This window comes from Bombina bombina, chromosome 8 (genome assembly GCF_027579735.1).
Source record: "Bombina bombina isolate aBomBom1 chromosome 8, aBomBom1.pri, whole genome shotgun sequence".
Lineage (NCBI taxonomy): Eukaryota > Metazoa > Chordata > Amphibia > Anura > Bombinatoridae > Bombina > Bombina bombina.
In genome coordinates, this window is record NC_069506.1 from 83,847,939 (window position 1) to 83,872,341 (window position 24,403).

Genomic DNA, 24,403 nt, shown 5'->3' on the forward strand with positions numbered 1-24,403 from the left:
TTTTATCTAGCTTACTTACATTTTTTTTTTCCAGAAATGTAACTAGACTATACTACCCTAAAAAGTAATATCAAACTCAGCATTAAAGTTCCGAAATTTAAACTATGAAAGAATAATAATATTCAGCCATCTAATAATGTCTTCAAAGGGGATATTGTGTAACACCCCAGTCCTTGAGAAAATACCAAAGCCACACCTCTGAGTCTCCACAAACTTTACTGGCTCTCTTATTCTTATTTCTCCTATTTTTTTATTTTTTATCATGAAATATAGGACAGCTTTTTCAGGCCTTGGAAAGATTTTGGAGACACTTTTGTCTTCAGTTCTGTATACCCATCTTCCAACAGTCCATCATGGAGGCTGTTTTGAGAACCGCCTCTATTGGAGCTTGTATGGGGCCAGCTGGGTGGTGCTATCTCTAAGTGAGCAGTGAGAACTAATTCAGATCCATGTTGCACAATTAATAGAGGGCAGCGGACTGGCTCACTGCCTCCTTATTGCGCAACTTCCAACTTAAGTTTAGAAACCCATTAGGATCAAGGCTTGTGCTCAAGCCAGTCCTGTTTCCATTTCCAGGGGATTCTCTTGAGTGTCCCTTTCTACTGAAGAGAACATTAAGCCTGTTTCAGCAGTGGTAGCCCAGATCTTGTCATAATCCTCTAAACCCAGTTTGTATGGATAAGCCATCCAAAGAGGCTATTTCAGGAGACCTACATGTTCCTTTGAAGCCAGCTGTTGCTATTGCAAGTTTTTTACATATATCTCCAAGATGCCTGTTTTAATTTTTATACTCACCTAGGGGTGGATTTATTAAAGTATCATGTCCGCCGCACATCGATAAATGCCGACAGCATCGATAAATGCCGACAGCATATGCTGTGAACTGCTTGTGCAATGCCGCCCCCTGCAGATTATCTGCCAATTGGCCACTAGCAAGGGGTGTCAATCAGCCCGATCGTAAAGGATCGGGCGGATTGAAGTCTGCAGCCTCAGAGGCAGCAGATCAGTTATGGAGCAGCAGTCTTTAGACCGCTGCTTCATAAATGCTGTTTCCAGCGAGCCTGAAGGCTCGCGCGAAACAGGGGCATCAAGCTCCATTTGGAGCTTGATAATTCGGCCCCCTTGTCTCTAACAGACAAATGGAGGCTTTGTAGCACCTCAAGACACTGCTCTTGCTCTAACACAAACACTTTGCCTGGTCCACAAGTGGGAACTCTTACTTGTACCTGGTACAAATGTGGATGACGTGCTCAGTGTGCCTGTAAACATCCCGTGGGGGCCAAGTGGTTATCATCCAGGCAGCTAAACAGAGCTTATGGGAGCTGGATGGATGAGGCGAGTGAGTATTCAGATTCCTCAATCTCCGCTCACTAAAGCTCTACAAACTCCTAAATATAAGCACTTTTAAACACACATTACACTTATAATAGGCTATCAAAAAGACCACCTAAGATGACTTGTTTTAAAGCCCCTTTTAAAGTAAAGTTCCTATATGACTTTTAATAGACCATTTAATAGATCATTGTAGTGATCACCTGGCATGAATAAATGTGCATTCATTTTAATAGAGACTTATTGGAGCCCCTATGTGCAGATCAAAGTTTCATAAGTATACTATAAACATACAAACATGCACACTATTGTGTATACTCTTGTTCCTCCTGAGTGCCTCTTTCTGCTGAAGAGAACATTATGTTTCATCAGTGCTAGCCCAGATCTTTTTTATAATCTCCTAAACCCAAGGGGACTCTTTCAATAGAACTACCTGTTCTTTTTAAGCCACCTGTTGGCACTGCCAGTTTATTTTCCACCCATATCCCCAAGATGCCTGTTTTTAATTTTTATACTCCCCCTGTCTCTATTTACCTTCATTACAAATGTTTTCTAAGACACTGATAGCTCCTCTTCCTAAGACACAAACACTTTGCCTGGTTCACAAATGGGAACAACTACTTTTGTCCCTGGTAAGGATATTTAACGCCTTAAGCATGGATGATCAATGTTGCATAAGTATAATGAAAACACACACACAATTGTGTATAATCTTGTTGTTGTTTTTTTAAAATAAAAATGTATTTTTGAAAATTAGGTTACATTCTGACTGATCTGAGCATGAGCAAATAATTTCAGATGTTTTATGACATCAGGCTATATAAACGTTTTTGTAGAGACCTCCTCCTCCTTATTGGGCTGTGACAGGAAGTAATGTACCCTGCACAAATGTAGTGTAAAAAAAAAAAGAAATATGGGTAAAATCCATTTAAAATGATGAATAATAATATTGCAATTATTACTATTAAAGGGATAAGAAACCCACATTTTTTCTTTCATGGTTCAGATAGAGCAGCAATTTTAAAAAAAATTTATAATTTACTCCTATTCATTTTTTTCGTTCTCTTGGTATCTATTTGGAAAAGCAGCAATGTAAGCTAAGGAGCCAGCCCATTTTTGGTTCAGAACCTGGGTAGCGCTTGCTGATTGGTGGCTAAAAGTCTCTATCATATCGCCAGGTTCCCTTCTCTCCTCCAAGCTATTCATGTTCAGATCATTGTGCATTTTTTGTAAGTTTTATTTTTTAGACCATGTGCTATTTTAGTAGTGCTTCTTTGAACAGATGTAAATGACAAACATGGCATAATTGCTTGGACAAATTGAGAGGAGGATCCTCAGAGACCAATAAGCTGTAATTTATTTTTCTTTCTTAATGTGTTCCCAAAGACATTTTCTACCAGGTGCATATTATTAAAGGGACATTAAACCCCAAATATTTATTTCATTATTCAGAAAGAGAATACAATTTAAAAAAACTTTCCAATGTACTTCTTTTATCAAATTTTCTTCCTTCTCATGATATTCTTTGTTGAAGAGATACCTAGGTAGGTAGTTTGCACGTACCTGAAGCACTACATGACAGGAAATAGTGCTGCCATCTAGTGCTCCTGCTAATGTATAACATTTTAACAAAACTGCTGCCATATAGGGCTGCAGACACATGCACACTTCTAAGCTTACATCCTTGCTTTTCAACAAAGGATAACAAGAAAACTAAGAATATTTGATAATTGGAATGTAGTTTCAAATTGTGTGCTCTATCTGAATCGTGAAAGAAATTGGATTTTATGTTCCTTTTTAAATGTATAGGAAATTGTTCCCGGCTCACCCCGCAGAACAATAGGTAGTAGGTTCAATGAGCAAACCAAGGGGCCGATTTATCATGGCCTGAATGGGGCCAAATATCCCTGCCAAATTACGCGGTGCTGTAGCACAAGTATACAATACAAAATTAAACCTACAGCAATGTGCATTTAATAATATCTTGCTAGTATGACAAATTATTGGAAATGTGTTAAGGGGAAACTAGTTTTACAGCACAGTGACCCTTTTAATTAACAGTCTAGTAAAGGCACTTTAGATTAATACATGTGCCCTAGGTGTAGGAAAACTTTCAAGTGGAAACAAAAAGGAGGAGGAACGATGATAAATGCAAATAAATGAACTATCGCGCCTGTGCTAACTTGCGCAGGCATTACAAGTTGAAAATAAACGAATCCACCCAAGCGCAAACGAAATTTGTGTTGGCACGACTGAAGTCCTTGTGTAAAGGGTTAGAGCTAAATAATAAGTTGCACCAGACACAACATAATTATATTAAAATATACTTCATCTGATTTAAAAATGATTCATAGAAATATTCATAAAAAATAAGGGTCAAAAGGTATCTGGTATTTTACAAGGTGTATGTGTGTGTGTGTACATATAATATAATATACTATATCTATATATAGATATTATATATGTGTGTGTATATATAAACACACAGAGAAAGTCCAGCACTCACTTGCAAGCTCTCAGCTAAGATTAAAAGCAAATCTGGACGAGTTAGTTACCGCATCTGGCCAAATGGGACAAGCCCAGGTACCACGTCAAGGTCTCTCCCAAAACCTGGGTCCCTAATACAGGCATACAAATGCAAGCTCTCAATCAAACAAACTGGGAACAAGTCAAGGGTTCAGAGACTCATGTAATCACCCTAGACATACAAAACAGGAAGGGGACTGCACTCTGACTGGATTCTGTTTGGCTTTCATTGAGAGAGGCTCCTGCGAGAGCCGAAACGTTTGGTATTTAGCCTTTCCTTGCTGAATAAAGGCAATTGAGGAAATCCTGTGTCTGACTGCTTTTTTGGATATCCCAGGATTTATGGCTGCCAGCTGTGGGCAACATCCAGTGATCATGTGTATATATGTGTGTGTGTGTTTGTATATGTGTATATATATATATATATATATATATATATATATATATATCTGAACACAAAACTTGCACTCTGGTCTTTTCTTGAAAAAATCCTTTACTGTGAAAGTAGTGACGTCTCAGGGACAAAGTCAGGTCTGAGGAAGGGGATACTTTGAAACCCAAAACGTCACTACTTTCACAATAAAGGATTTTTTCAAGAAAAGACCAGAGAGTGCAAGTTTTGTGTTCATCAGATATTTATTTGTACTAGCACCTTGGCAGTTGATGTACTGAGTGAGAGTGCTCTCCCTTGTTACTGTATGTGTATGTGTATATGTGTGTATGTATATGTGTGTGTGTGTGTGTGTGTGTGTGTGTGTATATATATATATATATATATATATATAACGACTTACAGCTCAGCCCTCCAAATGGTCAACAGCCTGGGTGCAAGGATAATAGTGCATATGTAGACAAAAGATGCACTCACAGGACTTTCACAAGAAAAACAATTTAATGTTGGAACGTTTTCGGGGTTCACAACCCCTTCATCAGCATGCAAACAAGACATAAATCAAACCTTTTATAGTGTGTATAATCACAAACAAACACAAACCTTATGCCCTCCAAAGTGCGCCAAAATTTCGAGTGTGGAACGCATATTGCGTTCCACCGTGAAAGCCGAGACCGGAAGTTGTGATACGTCACTTCCGGTTTACGGCAATAATAGAAAATCAATATGCATTAAAATCGCAAAGCAAAATAACTTAATTGAGCCTAAGTTAATCTTCATGTACATTTCGTGAGGTAAAACTAGACAGTACAAGTGTGCATGAGCTTGTCATGCCATACAATGATCAAGACAATCGTGTATATGTGTGTGCACAAATCATCATAGAGACGGTTGTCATAGTAACAGTAAACAATGCTGCTGAGTGAAAAAGTGTTAGCAGCAATGTGAAATAAAAGGGGGGACACACCATCATAGTATGTGCATAATAAAATAAGATAATATTGAACTAAAAACAACCATTAGTTATACAAGCTTATCACTAATGGATAAAAGTAACATATGAGAATTGTTGCAGAGCTAAAACTAGTAACACTGTAGCATATTAGTAATAGATACAGAGAGGGTCATATAGAGAATCGTATATGAAGAATCATAAGTGGCACGCTAAAAAGCATCTGCTCGTAAGATAGCCACATTATTAACAGCATTTGATCCAAGAGTGTGAATTTTTGGATACCACTAGTGGCATATGGTTGGATATATGACAAAGGGGTATCCATCAATCTCAGGTCAGGGTGGCAGTATCCATTTATACACAATACCTATAAATACATGGTGGAGCACATATATCTAAGATCAGCCTACAATAATGTATAGAATGAGAAACACCTGCGTACAAATTGTGGGCTTACACATGCTTTGTGTGCCCACTCAAGTCCAGCCATGGTGGGCATCAATTTTGGAGTAGACTGTCCAACAAGCAACAGTGATGTACCAAGGAGGTATGTGTATTGAAGATGTTCCATTATGCCCACAGGATGGGTGATAGGTGCAAAGGCGGGTAATAGAAATAGAAAGGCCAGGCTTTCACTAAAGGAGATGCGAGCAAAATGCTACCACTCCATAGTGCTGTAAGTAACAAGCCCTCCTCCCCTAAAAGGAAAAGTGAAGCCTGGAACTAAACGGAGCCACAGTGCCCCTAAATCATACCCCCAGTATGTGGCACTACCCATCAGGGTCATACGAGGGTCTTAAAGTCTGGCATGGTGTTCAACCCTCCAGGTTGTATCGTGCCCAATCTAAACATCCACTGGGCCTCACACTTGAGGAGTAGTTTATTCCGGTCTCCACCCCGGTCCAAGGGTGGTATATGGTCAATCAAAATGTAGCGAATCGAGGAAACAGCGTGGCCTTTGTTGGCACAATGGCGTGCCACAGGCTGTTCAGAATCACTGTGTTTCAATGCAGTTCTTATAGCATGCCGGTGGTTTGCCATGCGCTCGTGTAATGTGCCAGGCATTTTACCCACATAAAAACACGAGCATGGACAAAATAACAAGTACACTACGTGTGTAGTGGTAAACGTAATGGAGTGTTTAATAGTGAACCTCCGGTTGGTGTGGGGATGATGGAATGTTCTAATGCCTACTAAACCGTTGCAAGTCGTGCAACCCAAACACTGATAGGAGCCCTTGATGTTTCGTGTGGTACCAGATGTGTAACATTGTTTTGGTTCCGTTTTCATTAAAAGGTCCTTGAGGTTGGTGCCCCTCTTGAAACCTACCATAGGTTGTAAATGCTGCGTGAATGATAGTTTCGGGTCAGAGGACATTATGGGCCAATGTTGGTGCAGAATTTGGCCTGTGTTCTTGGTTGCTGGAGTAAACGTAGTGGACATGATTAATTTGTTACTCGTGTCCCTCTTGGGTGTAGGTGCAATTAATTTGGTTTGTGTTAATGTAGACACAGCCGCCATGGTATCCTGGATCACTGACACTTTGTAACCCCTGTCATGGAATCTCTCACCCACTCCCAACAACTGGGAGACCCCAGTGGTGGCATTAGAGTTATTGCGCATGGTTCTAATGAACTGTGATTTCACTATACCTTTCAGAAGGGCTGGGGGATGGCAGCTGCCTGCCCTCAATATAGAGTTTCAGTCGGTATGTTTATGATATAAAGTAGTGCAGAGACTATCTATATTCTTGAAAACTGTCAAGTCAAGGAATTTAATGGACTGATTGTTGGCCGTCATTTTAAATCTCACGTTACTCGTAGTGGTGTTGTAAAACCCAAACCAATCATGGAGTTCCTCCAGGCCCCCTCGCCATACCATGAAAATGTAATCTATATATCTGTAATAACAGATAATAGATGGATTGGAAACATTCCACAAATGTGCATTTTCAAATTGAGACATATAAATGTTGGAGTATGAGGGGGCCATGGAGGAACCCATGGCCGTGCCAGCTGTTTGCAAATAAAATTTGCTTTCAAACCGAAAGTAGTTTTTGTACAAACAGTATTCAATCAAGGACAATAGGTATTCCACTGGGGGGCCTTCATATAGGGGATTATCTGTAATGTGTTCTTGTACAGCCCTAAGACCCTCTAAGTGGGGGATAATGGTATACAGACTGTTGACGTCCTGGCTGACAAGTAAATCATCCTGCTGGACGTCAACAGTCCGTATTTTACGAATAAAGTCGTTAGTATCTATGATGTATGAACGTATTTCCCTCACCACTGGTTGCAATAACACATCCAGAAATTGTGCTATAGGTTGAGTCAATGAGTGTCTAGCCGACACAATGGGGCGGCCTGGTGGATGGTCCAAGGTCTTGTGGATCTTCGGGATTGAATACAAAATGGGTATCTTAGGATGTACAGTGGTACAAAAATCACGAATGTGTTCGGACAGAAAGCCCTGTTCGAAACCCAAGGTGATGAGACCATCCAGCTGCAATTTAAATATCCTAGTGGGGTCATTAGGTAACTGTGTGTAAGTTAGGGAATCAGTCAGTTGTGCCAGGATGTCAGATCTATAGTCGCTGTAATTTAACGATGGCCCCGCCCTTATCGGCGGGCCTGATGATAATAGAGGGATCATCCTGTAGTGTCTTAATGGCATTGCGTTCATCCCTGGAAAGATTGTGTTTCCATAGGGAATTAGTTCTAGCAGTATCCAAATCCTGGGTAACTAGTCTGAGAAATGTTTTTGTACTCGGACTGCTGTTAACTGGTTCAAAGGTACTTGGCAGTTTACACTTAAGTTCCACCTGAGACTTGGAGGTGGTAGATGTGGTATTTTGAAAGAATTCCCTAATCTTCAGTGATTTGTTCAATTTGTACAGGTCTAATTTAAGGTCAAATTCAGACATAGTCGTACTAGGCACAAATGATAACCCTTTGTTGAGAACTTTACGTTCACTTTCAGTAAGGTTATGTGTGCTCAAATTGATGATTATGTCCTCTGTCGTGGGTGTCTGGGGGGTCTGTGTCTGATGCCCCGCCCACCTAATATGGGGTCTGTTATGCCGCCCCCTCCCCAGGAGCGGATAGTAACCCCTAAAAAATGGCTTGGTGTGGAATGTAATCTAGATTCGTGGGTGGAAAATTGATTTTGGTGCCTGTGTGAACCAGGTGGAGTAAAGGAAGTGTTTGAGGGGTTCCTTTCAGTGTCAGTGGAATCACCCCCACTAGTGTCAACAGTGTCAAAGTGAACCCGTCTGTTTCTCTGTCTCCTCCTAGTTTTATTGTCTTGTGAGGATGTTAACTATTTATATACTTTCCCCTGGGTGTAATCGTGATTGACAGTTTCCAGCTTCCTATTTTTGAATGTGATTAAATCACTCTGATATTTGTCTATCTGAGATTTAATTTTGGATAGCCAGTTTTCTTGAGGATCACTAGTGAGTGTGGTGTTGTGTATGTTTTCAAAGGTTTGTATTTCAATTTTAACCTTACTCAGGATTACTGTAACCTCTTCAATAACGAGTAATATTAAATACAGAGAACACTTGTTTAGTATGAAACACCATTTCTTTCTAAACTCTGGGTTATCTCGCTTAATAGTGGGCACATTGTGAACCCTAAATCCCCGTGGGATGTGGCCTGTCCTATAATAATCTGACAGATAACTTCCGTGCAATGTAAGATCAACTTACCTTTTTTTTTAACTTAAGTAGACTATGATATAAATTAACTGGGGTCTCACCAATAGTTTTGGAGATGGGTGCGAATAGAATCCGGATGGCGTCATCTGGGGTATATGACACAGTGCCGGTCTGTGCTGCCACGATCTGGCAAGTTAAATCTTCAACCTGAGTGTCCAGATCTGTGGGGATGGCTTCCTCCTGTATCGGTTGTGTAGACATACTGCAGTGAATAAATAGTAAGCAACAAAGGAAAAGTCAGTTCACAGCAAGGTGGATGTTACCAGGTTAGCACACAGCAACAAAGCCCAAAAGAAAGCGCTGGAGATGTAGGTGAAGCAGGTCAAAGTTAAGGGGGTTCCACTGGTCACAAAATAATACAAAACGACTTCCAGTTCATTAGAACCATGCGCAATAACTCTAATGCCACCACTGGGGTCTCCCAGTTGTTGGGAGTGGGTGAGAGATTCCGTGACAGAGGTTACAAAGTGTCAGTGATCCAGGATACCATGGCGGCTGTGTCTACATTAACACAAACCGAATTAATTGCACCTACACCCAAGAGGGACACGAGTAACAAATTAATCATGTCCACTAGGTTTACTCCAGCAATCAAGAACACAGGCCAAATTCTGCACCAACATTGGCCCATAATGTCCTCTGACCCGAAACTACCATTCACTCAGCATTTACAACCTATGGTAGGTTTCAAGAGGGGCACCAACCTCAAGGACCTTTTAATGAAAACGGACCCGAAACAATGTTACACATCTGGTACCACACGAAACATCAAGGGCTCCTATCGGTGTTTGGGTTGCACCACTGGCAACAGTTTAGTAGGCACTAGAACATTCCATCATCCCCACACCAACCGGAGGTTCACTATTAAACACTCCATTACGTGTACCACTACAAACGTAGTGTACTTGTTATTTTGTCCATGCTCATGTTTTTATGTGGGTAAAACGTCTGGCACATTACGCAAGCGCATGGCAAACCACCGGCATGCTATAAGAACTGCATTGAAACACGGTGATTCTGAACAGCCTGTGGCACGCCATTGTGCCAACAAAGGCCACGCTGTTTCCTCAATTCGCTGCATTTTGAATGACCATATACCACCCTTGTACCGGGGTGGATACCGGAATAAACTACTCCTCAAGTGTGAGGCCCAGTGGATGTTTAGATTGGGCACGATAGAACCTGGAGGGTTGAACACCATGCCAGACTTTAAGACCCTCGTATGACCCTGATGGGTAGTGCCACATACTGGGGGTATGATTTAGGGGCCCTGTGGCTCCGTTTAGTTCCAGGCTTCACTTTTCCTTTTAGGGGAGGGAGAGCTTGTTACTTACGGCACTATGGAGTGGTAGCATTTTGCTTGCATCTCCTTTAGTGGAAGCCTGGCCTTTCTATTTCTATTACCTGTCTTTGCACCTATCACCCATCCTGTGGGCATAATGGAACATCTTCAATACACATACCTCCTTGGTATATCACTGTTGCTTGTTGGACAGTCTACTCCAAAATTGATGACCACCATGGCTGGACTTGAGTGGGCACACAAAGCATGTGTAAGCCCACAATTTGTACGCAGGTGTTTCTCATTCTATACATTATTGTAGGCTGACCTTAGATATATGTGCCCCACCATGTATTTATAAATGCATAAATGGATACTGCCACCCTGACCTGAGATTGATGGATACCCCTTTGTCATATATCCAACCATATGCCACTAGTGGTATCCAAAAATTCACACTCCTGGATCAAATGCTGTTAATAATGTGGCTATCTTACGAGCAGATACTTTTTAGCGTGCCACTTATGATTTTTCATATACGATTCTCTATATGACCCTCTCTGTATCTATTACTAATATGCTACAGCGTTACTAGTTTTAGCTCCGCAACAATTCTCATATGTTACTTTTATCCATTAGTGATAAGCTTGTATAACTAATGATTGTTTTTAGTTCAATATTATCTTATTTTATTATGCACATACTATGATGGTGTGTCCCCCCTTTTATTTCACATTGCTGCTAACACTTTTTCACTCAGCAGCGTTGTTTACTGTTACTATGACAACCGTCTCTACACGATTGTCTTGATCATTGTATGGCATGACAAGCTCATGCACACTTGTACTGTCTAGTTTTACCTCACAAAATGTACATGAAGATTAACTTAGGCTCAATTAAGTTATTTTGCTTTGCGATTTTAATGCATATTGATTTTCTATTATTGCCGTAAACCGGAAGTGACGTATCACAACTTCCGGTCTCAGCTTATGTCTTGTTTGCATGCTGATGAAGGGGTTGTGAACCCCGAAAACGTTCCAACATTTAAATTGTTTTTCTTGTGAAAGTCCTGTGAGTGCATCTTTTGTCTACATATATATATATATATATATATATATATATATATATATATATATATATATATATATATTCTTTTATGTGAAGAGCATTGGAATGTAAAATATTCATAACTACCCTTAGGTTAGTACTGTAGGTTTAACGTGGTATCCGGTTACCGAGCAAGCCATTAGAGTCTATGTGGAGAAGTTAGCGTAGTTGCAATATCCATGGAGAGAAGAAGTTAGCGTAGGGCAATATCCAAAGTCCTGAAGTTAGTGTGTCTGCTTTTTACTTCCAACTTGTAATATGCAAGCTAACCCGTGGGCGTTAATACAAGTGAAAGTGCTAAATGGTGTGCCACTTGGTGCAGTAGAAGTGATAGTCAAAATATTAATATTTGCATTGTGGATACTTTTCAGAATCCTATGACTGTTTATGCCGCTACATAGCAAAGGAATCGGAATTGGTTCTTGTCTCAGTTGGGTATGTATACTTGTTGTTGTGTGTTTTTTTAAATTTATTTATTCATTCATTTAGAGGGACAGTATACTCCTTTTTTTTTTAAAGTGTTTAATAAATATAGATAATGCCCTTACTACCCATTCCCTAGCTCTGCATAAACATTGTTATATTAATATACTTTATAATCTCTCTAAGATTGCCTGTTTCTAAGCCCCTGTTGGCCACCTCTTATTTCAGTGTTTTTTGCTATATACAGTCTCCCACAAAGTGAGTAGACCCCTAACATTTTTGTAAATATTTTAGATCTTTTTATGTGACAGCACTGAAGAAATGACACTTTGCTACAATGTAAAGTAGTGAGTGTACAGCCTGTATAACAGTGCAAATTTGCTGTCCCCTTAAATAACTCAACACACATCCATTAATGTCTAAGCCGTTGGCAACAAAAGTGAGTACACCCCTAAGTGTAAATGTCCAAAATAAGCCCAAAGTGTCAATATTTTGTGTAGCCACCATTATTTTCCAGCATGGCCTTAACCCTCTTGGGCATGGAGTTCACCAGAGCATCACAGGTCCTCTTCCACTCCTCCATGACGACATCACAGAGCTGGTGGATGTTAGAGACCTTGTGCTCCCCCACCTTCCATTTGAGGAAGGAGACATGCTTGGTCAGTCCATCACCTTTACCCTCAGCTTCTTTAACAAGGCAGTGGTCGTTATCATGTTGGAATACTGCCCTGCGGCCAAGTCTCCAAAGGGAAGGGATCATGCTCTGTTCAGTATGTCGCAGTACATGTTGGCATTTATGGTTCCCTCAATGAACTGTAGCTCCCCAGTGCCAGCAGCACTCATGCAGGCCCAGACCATGACACTCCCACCACCATGCTTGACTGTAGGGAAGACACACTTGTCTTTGAACTCCTCATCTGGTTGCCGCCACAAATGCTTGACACCATCTGAACAAAATAAGTTTATCTTGATCTCATCGGACCACAGGACATGGTTCCAGTAATCCATGTCCTTAGTCTGCTTGTCTTCAGCAAACTGTTTGCGGGCTTTCTTGTGCATCATCTTTAGAAGAGGCTTCCTTCTGGGACGACAGCCATGCAGACCAAATTTATGCAGTGTGCGGTGTATGGTCTGAGCACTGACAGGCTGACCCCCCAACCCCTTCAACCTCTGCAGCAATGCTGGCAGCACTCATAAGTCTATTTCCCAAAGACAACCTCTTTATACGACGCTGAGCATGTGCACTATTTGGTTGACCATGGCGAGGCCTGTTCTGAGTGGAACCTGTCCTGTAAAACCGTTGTATGGTCTTGCCCACCATGCTGCATCTCAGTTGCAGGGTCTTGCCAATCTTCTTATGGCCTAGGCCATCTTTATGTAGAACAACAATTCTTTTTTTCAGATCCTCAGAGAGTTCTTTGCCATGAGGTGCCATGTTGAACTTCCAGTGACCAGTATGAGAGAGTGTGAGAGCGATAACACCAAATTTAACACACCTGCTCCCCATTCACACCTGAGACCTTGTAACACTAACGAGTCACATGACACCGGGGAGGGAAAATGGCTAATTGGGCCCAATTTGGACATTTTCACTTAGGGGTGTACTCACTTTTGTTGCCAATGGTTTAGACATTAATGGCTGTGTGTTGAGTTATTTTGGTCTGGACAGCAAATTTACACTGTTATACAGGCTGTATACTCACTACTTTACATTGTAGTAAAGTGTCATTTCTTCAGTGTTGTCACATGAAAAGATATAATAAAATATTTGCAAAAATGTGAGGGGTGTACTCACTTTTGTGGGATACTGTAGATCACTTTTTGTTTGTTTAAATTAACCAGAACAACAAACAAAATGTATTACATCCAAAACCTATGTGCAGAAAAAGATTCTCACTACACACAAAGCTAGAGTTGGTTACACCTACAATCTTTGGTATCTGTCTTCATTGTCACACCCTTTATATTTCTAACAGCAATACTACAGCAGCAATATTGTGGGTGGAGGTCTTGCATATACTGAGATTTTGTTACAATTGACATTATGCTGCCAGAATGTGGCAGGCCAGGGTTTTTAAACTCCAGTCATCCCTAACAGGCAAGATTTTGAGGATATCAGAACTGGAGCACAGGGGAAATAATCAGCTGAATTGTAAACATGGTTATTTTACCTGGTCTTCTCCAAGGTAATCTTGAAAATCTGGCCTGTTAGGACTGGTTTGAGAGCCCTTGGTATGCATTTGAATAATGACCCTGGGGAGATCTCCCTAAGGGTGATAGGGGAAACCAGACATGGATTCCTTGCCCATTGAAGCTTAGAGGAATATTACTGCACCTCACTGACGAGGCCCATAGGAGGACAAAACAATCATCTGTGGTTGTCGTGTTCCTTGTTCAAAGGAGAATTGCCTGGTATTTCAGGGCTGGACTGACCTTACTTGGCTGGGTCAAACTGATATGCTTCAGGAAATTTTTCCTTTAAGAAAAGCAGAACTGGGCTAAAAGAGGCTGCTCCTAGGTGGTGACTTGACATAGAACAAGCTATTGAGCTGTTGTTCATTCCTGGTAGAGCACTTCTCTCTTTGTAAGCCCTTGGTATAGGTCACACAATATCCATTCTTCGGATGTGACATTGTGGCAACCCCTGTTGGTGTGAAATGAAGATGGATAATCTTTTAATTGTGAATAAATATTTAAAGGGAAATTAAACTTTCATGATTCAGATAAAGTATGTAATTTTTAACAACTTTTTAATTTACTTGTGTTAATAAACTTACTTTATTTTCTTGGTATCCTATGTTGAAGAGTAAACCTAGTTACGCTCAGGAGTAGTAATTTACCACTGGGAGCTGGCTGGTGATTGGTTGCTGCACAAATCCATTTTGTCATTTGCTCACCCATGTGCTCAGCTAGCTCCCAGCAGTGTATTGCTGATCATGATCCCACCTAGGTTTACCCTTTAACAAAGGATACCAATATAATGAAACAAATTTACAAAGTTCTATGAGTAGACAGTGACTTAAACAATAGGAGGAAATGAGCTGATGAAAAAAACAGCATATTTTTTCTCTTCTTAAAAAATAAACAGACAAAAGTGTATTACACATGAATTAAATTGCATAGTTTCTGATGCAAACAAGGTCTTTACAGGAATATGATACCCAAATGTTGAAGCTCTTGAAGGTGATTCAGCAAAGTTGTAAAAAGCTGACTAGAAAATATCTATATTTTAAAAAAGGTAGATATTTTACCTAAAAATGTCCTCAGTAGGAACATCCCATTACGTTAACTACCTTCCCAGATATACCTATTAGCTGAATACCCCCACTTCAGCTTAGTTCCAACCTTAGCTCATTTTTACCATACATTAAATAATGACAGACACAAATTTGGCGTTAGAAAAGGTCACATTTTTATTAAATTCAAATCTAATTATAAATGAGCGATCCTCAACCTCTAGGATAATAACATATCCGTAATCAAATTAGGATTTTGAATTGATAACACATTTCTATGCAACAGCATCACAAGAGAACTGGGCGGCCCCACGTAACCAAGAAGCGTGACCGTGCGCAACTCAGGGGCGTCATTTGGCAAGTAACAGGTCGAGAGGTCTGCAGACCAGGAGGGCCTGTGGGTTTGATCAACAGACCAATACCCCCCACCCCCGTACCCTACACACCTCCCTCCATTACCGCCTTACCCACGTGCCAGGCCGCCCACTTCCCTCATCAGAAATATATAACTAGTTAATACACCATGACTTTTCTATGCCGTCCACCAGCTCTCACCGACAGACCAGTAGCTGATTTCCTGCTTCGTGGCGAAAAAACCCTTAAGGGGCGCTACACGGGTGGTCTTATTCTGAGTGGCGGAAACACCACAGCATCTGCCCTTAGCCGTGTCGCTTGTGATCGCTCTTGCACGTGACCTCTTCCTTGGGCTAGACTTTGATGTTTCGAGGGAGGGAGGGAAAAAGTAAATAATTATTTCTGAGCTCAACCATTATGCAAGCACTTATATAGGCAGTTAATCCCTTTTCCTCCTGCCCTAACCCCCCTTCCCCTCCTGGGCAATCCCTGAGCTAGCCTATTCAGGGAAACTGATAGTTGCAGCTCACCTGAAACTGCCCTTCCCCTTTCTTTTGTCCTGGCTATACCTATGTGAGACATAAGAATCCAAACACAACCCCCACCCTTATTCTTCCCAGTAAGTAAAGTAAATATTCCTTAAACTGTCCCCATCCCAATTGGTCAGTACACTTTGCTAAACATTCATTCTCAGTTTAAGGAAGTTTACAATGAAATCTCACAAGATGTTTTTTCTAACATGCAGCTGACAATAACTGAATGATAACTGTTTACAGAGTACTTACTATTGCGACCTAAAGACATCTTGAGGTAAAATATCTTGTTTTTTTACATAGAGATGTTCAGGTGATTTTTTTTTTCTTGTAGATTTTTTTACAGCTATGCTGAATCACTTTTCAAGTGATTTAGCATATAGGTTTTATGTCCCTTTTAATGTTCCTTAAGTGTCACTTTATTTGTAATAAAGCTTGCCTACATTCCAGTGAAGCATCTCCTTAACTGATTAATAGATTTGTATGATATACATTTCTTTTTTTTTAATTATTGAAATTGTGTTAAACCACCTTTTTCTACTGTAGCAAATAAATTATTTTATTAACTATAAATTTTGTATTCCAATTTAAACAAGAATGTATATATTAATATTACAGGTATCGTCTGACTCCAGAACATAGGTACCCAGCAGCGTATGAAGATTGCCTTAATGCAGCAATTCATTTTTTAAGGACAGCTGAAGAGTATGGGGTTGATTCCTCTTCTATTATCATAGGTGGTGACAGTGCTGGTGGTAATCTTACTGCTGCTGTTTGTCAAACTCTTGTGCACCGAAAGGACCTTTTAAAACCATTGGCACAAGTATTAATATACCCAGCAGTCCAAATGCTTGACCTAAATTTGCCCTCATATCAGCAAAACTGTGCTGTTCCAGTTTTATATAGGGAACGTGCTGCATTCTACATGTTGAACTATATTGGCAATGATGTGTCTGTTATGGAAGATGTGCTAGATGGAGATCATGTTCCTGTTGATAAGAAACTTCAGTACAGGAAGTGGCTGAGCGCTGATAATATTCCAGATGAATTTAAAGCCAGAGGCTATAAACCTCAGATTATGTCTTCTCATGATGATGAGGTCTATGAAGTAGTCAAAAGTGTTTTTGATACAGCATGTTCCCCTCTGTTGGCTGATGACTCAATAGTTTGCCTTCTTCCAAAGACCTACATATTGACATGCGAGTTTGATGTGCTTCGCGATGATGGGTTACTATATAAAAAACGCCTGGAAGACAATGGAGTTTCGGTTACCTGGTACCATGTTAAAGATGGGTTTCATGGTATAGTCAGTTTTTTTGACAATGGCAGACTTACATTTGCATCAGGAAAGCAAGCAGTTGATAATATTGTCAGCTTTATAAGAGAGGCCTGAATCTGCTTTTGTAGGTTAACATAGTAAATTGAATATATTGTAGCATACAAAAGGAATTAGAATGATGTCAAATATATCTGGGTGCTATTTGCCCATTCTTGCATTCTGCTTTGAAACAACTCTCTAATCATACACTTTTTCATTTAAAAAAATGTATCAGCCCACTTCTTTAAATAATTGTCTTGTGTGTGTTTGTATATGTAAGTATGAAATAAATGTGTGTTGTTTAATTGATGGGTTAGTCATATAAAACTTGCAGAATATCAAGGCCTGACAAAAAAAAAAAATGTAGTCTTCAAATTATAAGAATACTGGTGTTTTGTAAAAAATTAAACAGAATTTGTTATTTTCAAAATAAATAAGATTACTGTATCCCTTCCCAAACCTAAAAAAATTCTAAAGGGACAGTAAACACATTCACCTAGATTACGAGTTTTGTCGGTAAAGCTGTGCGTGGCTAACGAGCAGTTTTCCGTCACCGCTCACCTACAATAACGCTGGTATTACGTTTTTTTTAAAACCCGGCGTTAGCCGCAGAAAAGTGAGAGAAAAGCAAAATTTTGCTCCACATCTCACCTCAATACCAGCGCCCCTTACAGTAGCGGTGAGCTGGCAAAACGTGCTCGTGCATGATTTCCCCATAGGAATCAATGGGCAGAGCCAGCTGAAAAAAAACCTAACACCTGCAAAAAAGCAGCGTTCAGCTCCTAACGTAGCCCCATTGATTCCTATGGGGAAATAAAATGTATGTCTACACCTAACATGAACCCCGAGTATAAACACCCCTAATCTTACACTTATTAACCCCTAATCTGCCGCCCCCGACATCGCCGACACCTGCATTATAATTATTAACCCCTAATCTGCCACCCCCAATGTCGCCGCCACTAAAATAAAGTTATTAACCCCTAAACCGCCATACTCCCGCATCGCAAACACTAGTTAAATTTTATTAACCCCTAATCTGCCGTCTCTAACAGCGCCGCCACCTAACTACACTTATTAACCCCTAATCTGCCGCCACCAACGTCGCCGCCACTATAATAAATATATTAACCCCTAAACCTAAGTCTAACCCTAACCCTAACACACCCCTAATTTAAATATAATTTAAAATAATCTAAATAAAATAACTTTAATTACCTAAATTATTCCTATTTAAAACTAAATACTTAACTATAAAATAAACCCTGATAGCTACAATATAACTAATAGTTACATTGTATCTATCTTATGGTTTATTTTTATTTTTCAGGCAACTTTGTATTTATTTTAACTAGGTACAATAGTTATTAAATAGTTATTAACTATTTTATAGCTACCTAGCTAAAATAAAGACAAATTTACCTGTAAAATAAAAATAAACCTAAGTTCCACTAACACCTAACACTATACTATAATTAAATTAATTCCCTAAACTAACTACAATTAAATACAATTAAATACAATTATCTAAATTACAAAAAAAACAAACACTAAATTACAGAAAATAATAAAATAATTACAATTTTTTTTAAACTAATTACACCTAATCTAACCCCCCTAATAAAATAAAAAAGCCCCCCAAAATAATAAAAATCCCTACCCTATACTAAATTACAAATAGCCCTTAAAAGGGCCTTTTGCGGGGCATTGCCCCAAGTAATCAGCTCTTTTACCTGTAAAAAAAAATACAATACCCCCCAACATTAAAACCCACCACCCACACACCCAACCCTACTCTAAAACCCACCCAATCCCCTCTTAAAAAATCCTAACACTAACCCCTTGAAGATCACCCTACCTTGAGACGTTTTCACCCAACCGGGCAGAAGTGGTCCTCCAGATGGGCAGAAGTCTTCATCCTATCCGGGCAGAAGAGGTCCTCCAGATGGCCCAGAAGTCTTCATCCAGACAGCATCTTCTATCTTCATCCATCCAGAGCGGAGCGGGTCCATCTTCAAGACATCCGACGCGGAGCATCCTCTTCCTTCCGACGACTAACACTAAATGATGGTACCTTTAAGTGACGTCATCCAAGATGGCGTCCCTTCAATTCCGATTGGCTGATATAATTCTATCAGCCAATCGGAATTAAGGTAGAAAAAATACTTTTGGCTGATGCAATCAGCCAATAGGATTGAATTTCAATCCTATTGGCTGATCCAATCAGCCAATAGAATGCCAGCTCAATCCTATTGGCTGATTGCATCAGCCAATAGGATTTTTTCTACCTTAATTCCGATTGGCTGATAGAATTCTATCAGCCAATGGGAATTGAAGGGACGCCATCTTGGATGACGTCACTTAAAGGTACCATCATTTAGTGTTAGTCATCGGAAGGAAGAGGATGCTCCGTGTCAGATGTCTTGAAGATGGACCCGCTCCGCTCCGGATGGATGAAGATAGAGGATGCCGTCTGGATGAAGACTTCTGGCCGTCTGGAGGACCTCTTCTGCCCGGATAGGATGAAGACTTCTGCCCATCTGGAGGACCACTTCTGCCCGGTTGAGTGAAGACGTCTCATTTAGGGGGTGTTAGGTTAGGGGGTGTTAGGTTAGGGGGCTTAGTAATTTATTTATTTGCGTTGTGGGCTTTGGCTGTTTATGGGTTAATACTTTAATATGTAGTTTGCGATGTTGGGGTTGGCAGATTTAGGGTGATCTTCAAGGGGTTAGTGTTAGGTTTTATTAAGGGGGATTGGGTGGGTTTTAGAGTAGGGTTGGGTGTGTGAGTGGTGGGTTTTAATGTTGGGTGTGGTATTGTACTTTTTTTTTTTCAGGCAAAAGAGCTGATTACTTTGGGGCAATGCCCCACAAAAGGCCCTTTTAAGGGCTATTTGTAATTTAGTATAGAGTAGGGATTTTTTATTATTTTGGGGGGCTTTTTATTTTATTAGGGGGATTAGATTAGGTGTAATTAGTTTAAAAAAATTGTAATTATTTTATTATTTTCTGTAATTTAGTGTTTGTTTTTTTCGTAATTTAGATAATTGTATTTAATTGTAGTTAGTTTAGGGAATTAATTTAATTATAGTATAGTGTTAGGTGTTAGTTTAACAGGTTTATTTTTATTTTATAGGTAAATTTGTCTTTATTTTAGCTAGGTATTTATAAAATAGTTAATATCTATTTAATAACTATTGTACCTAGTTAAAATTAATACAAAGTTGCCTGAAAAATAAAAATAAACCCTAAGATAGATACAATGTAACTATTAGTTATATTGTAGCTAGCTTAGGGTTTATTTTACAGGTAAGTATTTAGTTTTAAATAGGAATAATTTAGGTAATTAAAGTTATTTTATTTAGATTATTTTAAATTATATTTAAGTTAGGGGGGTGTTAGGGTTAGACTTAGGTTTAGGGGTTAATACATTTAATATAGTTGCGGCGATGTTGGGGGCGGCAGATTAGGGGTTAATAAATGTAGGTAGGTGTGGGCAATGTTAGGGATGGCAGATTAGGGGTTAATAAAATGTAACTAATGTTTGCGATGCGGGAGTGCGGCGGTTTAGGGGTTAATATATTTATTAAAGTGGCTGGCGATGTCCAGTCCGCAGATTAGGGGGGTTAAAAATTTTATTTAAGTGTTTGCGATGTGGGAGGGGGCCTCGGTTTAGGGGTTAATAGGTAGTTTATGGGTGTTAGTGTACTTTTTAGCACCTTAGTTAAGAGTTTTATGTTACGGCGTTAGCCCATAAAACTCTTAACTACTGACTTTTAAATGCGGTAGGAGTCTTGACAGGAGAGGCTGTACCGCTCACTTTTTTCCAAGACTCATAATACCGGTGTTAGGCAAATCCCATTAAAAAGATAGGATACGCAATTGACGTAAGTCGATTTGCGGTATGTTCGAGTCGCGGAAAAAAAGTGAGCGGTACACCTGTACCTGCAAGACTCGTAACACCAGCGTTAGGAAAAAAGCAGCGTTGGGACCTCTCAACGTTGCTTTTTAAGGCTAACGCAAAACTCGTAAACTAGGCCATTGAGATTTCAATATAAAAGGTATATATTGTCCTAGTGACGTCACTTCGGTCTCCTGGTTCACACAGCGGATGCCGGAGCTGCTCCTTGAGTTGTAACAACGCTTATCAAGTACTTTTTGTTTACAGACCTACAAATATATAATTGAGACTAGGACAATATATACCGGTAAAACCAGACATTCACCAGTTAAGAAATATCAAGACAACACTGAGATTAGTCTGTACTCTTTATAGCAAAGAAGAAAAAAACTGGACAACAAATTGGCAAACACACGATATTAAGATAATCTAAAAGTATTTATTAAAGCATTATTTTATGCATTTGCAGTACAAAATAAACCAATCATCCTATTATATAAAAGGCCAAGTGTGTTTGTCTGAAGCTGTCATGCGCAGTACAGACAGCACGAGGACAAACACACCTGGCCTTTGAGTCCCTGCTCCTGCTGGTGATCTGATTTGCACCACGGTAGGAGTGGGCGTGGCCGGACGTGAGCGGGGGGCGTGGCCTGGGCGGGCCGGGGGCATGACCTGGCGTGATTGGTCGTGAAGGGGGCGTGGTCTGGCGTGAAGGGGGCGTGGCCGGGCGCAGTCGCACGTTGGAAGATAGGAGAGAGATAGAGAGAGGGGAGAGAGAGAGAGAGAGGGGAGAGAGAGAGAGAGGGGGAGAGAGATAGAGAGGGGGGAGAAAGAGAGGGGGAGAGAGACAGCAAAAGACAGGGGGGAGAAAGAGAGGGGGAGAGACAGCAAAAGACAGGGGGGAGAGAGACAGTAAAAGAGAGGGGGGAGAGAGACAGCAAAAGAGAGAAGGGGAAGAGACAGAGGGGGAGAGAGACAGCAAAAGAGAGGGGGGGGGGAGACAGCAAAAGAGAGGGGGGAGAGACAGCAAAATAGAGGGGGGGAGAGAGACAGCAAAAGAGAGAGGGGGAGAGAGACAGCAAAAGAGAGAGGGGGAGAGAGACAGCAAAAGAGAGGGGGAGAGAGACAGCAAAAGAGAGGGGGAGAGAGCACAAAAGAGAGGGGGGAAGAGCACAAAAGAGAGGGGGGGAGAGCGTAAAAGAGAGGGGGGAAGAGAGACAACAAAAGAGAGGGGGAGAGAGACAGCAAAAGAGAGAGGGGGAGAGAGACAGCAAAAGAGAGGGGGGAAGAGAGACAGCAAAAGAGAGAGGGGGAGAGAGACAGCAAAAGAGAGGGGGGAAGAGAGACAGCAAAAGAGAGGGGGGAGAGAGACAGCAAAAGAGAGGGGGAGAGAGAGCAAAAGAGAGGGGGGAAGAGCGCAAAAGAGAGGGAGGGGAGAGACAGCAAAAGAGAGAGGGGGAGAGAGACAGCAAAAGAGAGAGGGTGGGAGAGAGACAGCAAAAGAGAGGGGGAGAGAGACAGCAAAAGAGAGAGGGGGAGAGAGACAGCAAAAGAGAGGGGGGAGAGAGACAGCAAAAGAGAGAGAGGGGGAGAGACAGCAAAAGAGAGAGAGGGAGAGAGACAGCAAAAGAGAGGGGGAGAGAGACGGCAAAAGAGAGAGGGGGAGAGAGACGGCAAAAGAGAGAGGGGGAGAGAGACAGCAAAAGAGAGGGGGGAAGAGAGACAGCAAAAGAGAGGGGGGAAGAGAGACAGCAAAAGAGAGGGGGGATAGAGACAGCTAAAGAGAGAGGGGGAGAGAGACAGCAAAAGAGAGGGGGAGAGAGACAGCAAAAGAGAGGGGGGGGGAAGAGCGCAAAAGAGAGGGGAGAGAGAGCGCAAAAGAGAGGGGGGAGAGATACAGCAAAAGAGAGGGGAGAGAGAGACAGCAAAAGAGAGAGGGGGGAGAGAGACAGCAAAAGAGAGGGGGAGAGAGAGCACAAAAGAGAGGGGGGTAGAGCGCAAAAGAGAGGGGGGAGAGAGAGCACAAAAGAGGGGGGGAAGAGAGAGCGCAAAAGAGAAGGGGGAGAGAGAGCACAAAAGAGAGGGGGGAGAGAGCGCAAAAGACAGGGGTGGAGAGAGAGCACAAAAGAGAGGGGGGTGAGAGCGCAAAAGAGAGGGGGAGAGAGAGCGCAAAAGAGAGGCGGGAGAAAGAGCGCAAAAGAGAGGAGGAAGAGAGAGGGCAAAAGAGAGGGGGGAGAGAGAGTACAAAAGAGAGGGGGGAGAGAGAGTACAAAAGAGAGGGGGAGAGAGCGCAAAAGAGAGCGGGGGAGAGAGAGCGCAAAAGAGAGGGGGAGAGAGAGCGCAAAAGAGAGGGGGAGAGAGAGCGCAAAAGAGAGGGGGGAGAGAGAGCGCAAAAGAGAGGGGGGAGAGAGAGCGCAAAAGAGAGGGGGGAGAGAGAGCGCAAAAGAGAGGGGGGAGAGAGAAGCAAAAGAGAGGGGAGAGAGAGACAGCAAAAGAGAGGGGGGGAGAGAGACAGCAAAAGAGAGAGAGGGGGAGAGAGACAGCAAAAGAGAGAGGGGGAGAGAGACAGCAAAAGAGAGGGGGGTAGAGAGACTGCAACAGAGGGGGAGAGAGACATTTCTAACGTGCCAGAGATGGATTGGCAAAACCTCTTCAGGCCAGACCCCAGAGTTCTATCTATATCACTTACTCAATGTCGCTTAGTTGGCGTTCAGGCTTGCCTTATAATCAGGTCTCTCCTGTCTTGAATATGACCTCTGCTATCTACGACCAGGTCGTGCTGTGAGCCTCCATGAGGCTCTCTATCAGTTTGCAGTCAGCCGCTCAAGTGTTGGTGAGGAGGGTTTACACGCGGGTGGTGTGATCTGGGGATGGTGCGGCCCAAGATAATATGGCTCTGTTCAGTCGGTGACCTCAGGTGAGAGAGTCAGTCCCGATCAGATAGCTACTGTACCGCAAACTGATCACACGCTTTGGAGCGATGTGTACACCGCGGTCTGATTAGTCACTGGTTCAATGGTGGCGGGTTCCGCTCTGCGTCAGGCCTCACTACGCACCTTATCAATAAGGAGTTTCACGCTGGTCAAACAAGTCGCAGGCTTAAATTTTCGGTCCACTCAGTTCTTGGAAGCTATGGTTAAATTTATTTAAGTTCCGACATGCTGTGGGTTACATTTATCCTTTCATAATATAACTGAGGCTTCAGAGCTAACTCAGAATGCGGCCATCAGCTAATGCGGCCAAGCTCCGCCCCGAGGTATGCCTGTCTTTAATAAATAATAAACAAAACAAGCAACATTAATTACATTTTAATTTATATGGAAAT

General features: G+C 41.4%; 1 protein-coding gene across 1 annotated transcript in view; it reads left to right on the plus strand.

The window, feature by feature from the left end:
- Positions 1-17,483, plus strand: part of LOC128638005 (arylacetamide deacetylase-like 4) — a 30,692-nt gene extending 13,209 nt beyond the window's left edge. The window contains exons 3-4 of the mRNA XM_053689888.1: positions 11,686-11,749; positions 16,479-17,483. Coding sequence (XP_053545863.1) covers positions 11,686-11,749; positions 16,479-17,253 — 839 coding nt within the window. The 3' untranslated portion in view covers positions 17,254-17,483. The remainder of the gene's footprint in view (positions 1-11,685; positions 11,750-16,478) is intronic.
- Positions 17,484-24,403: the final 6,920 nt, after the last annotated feature.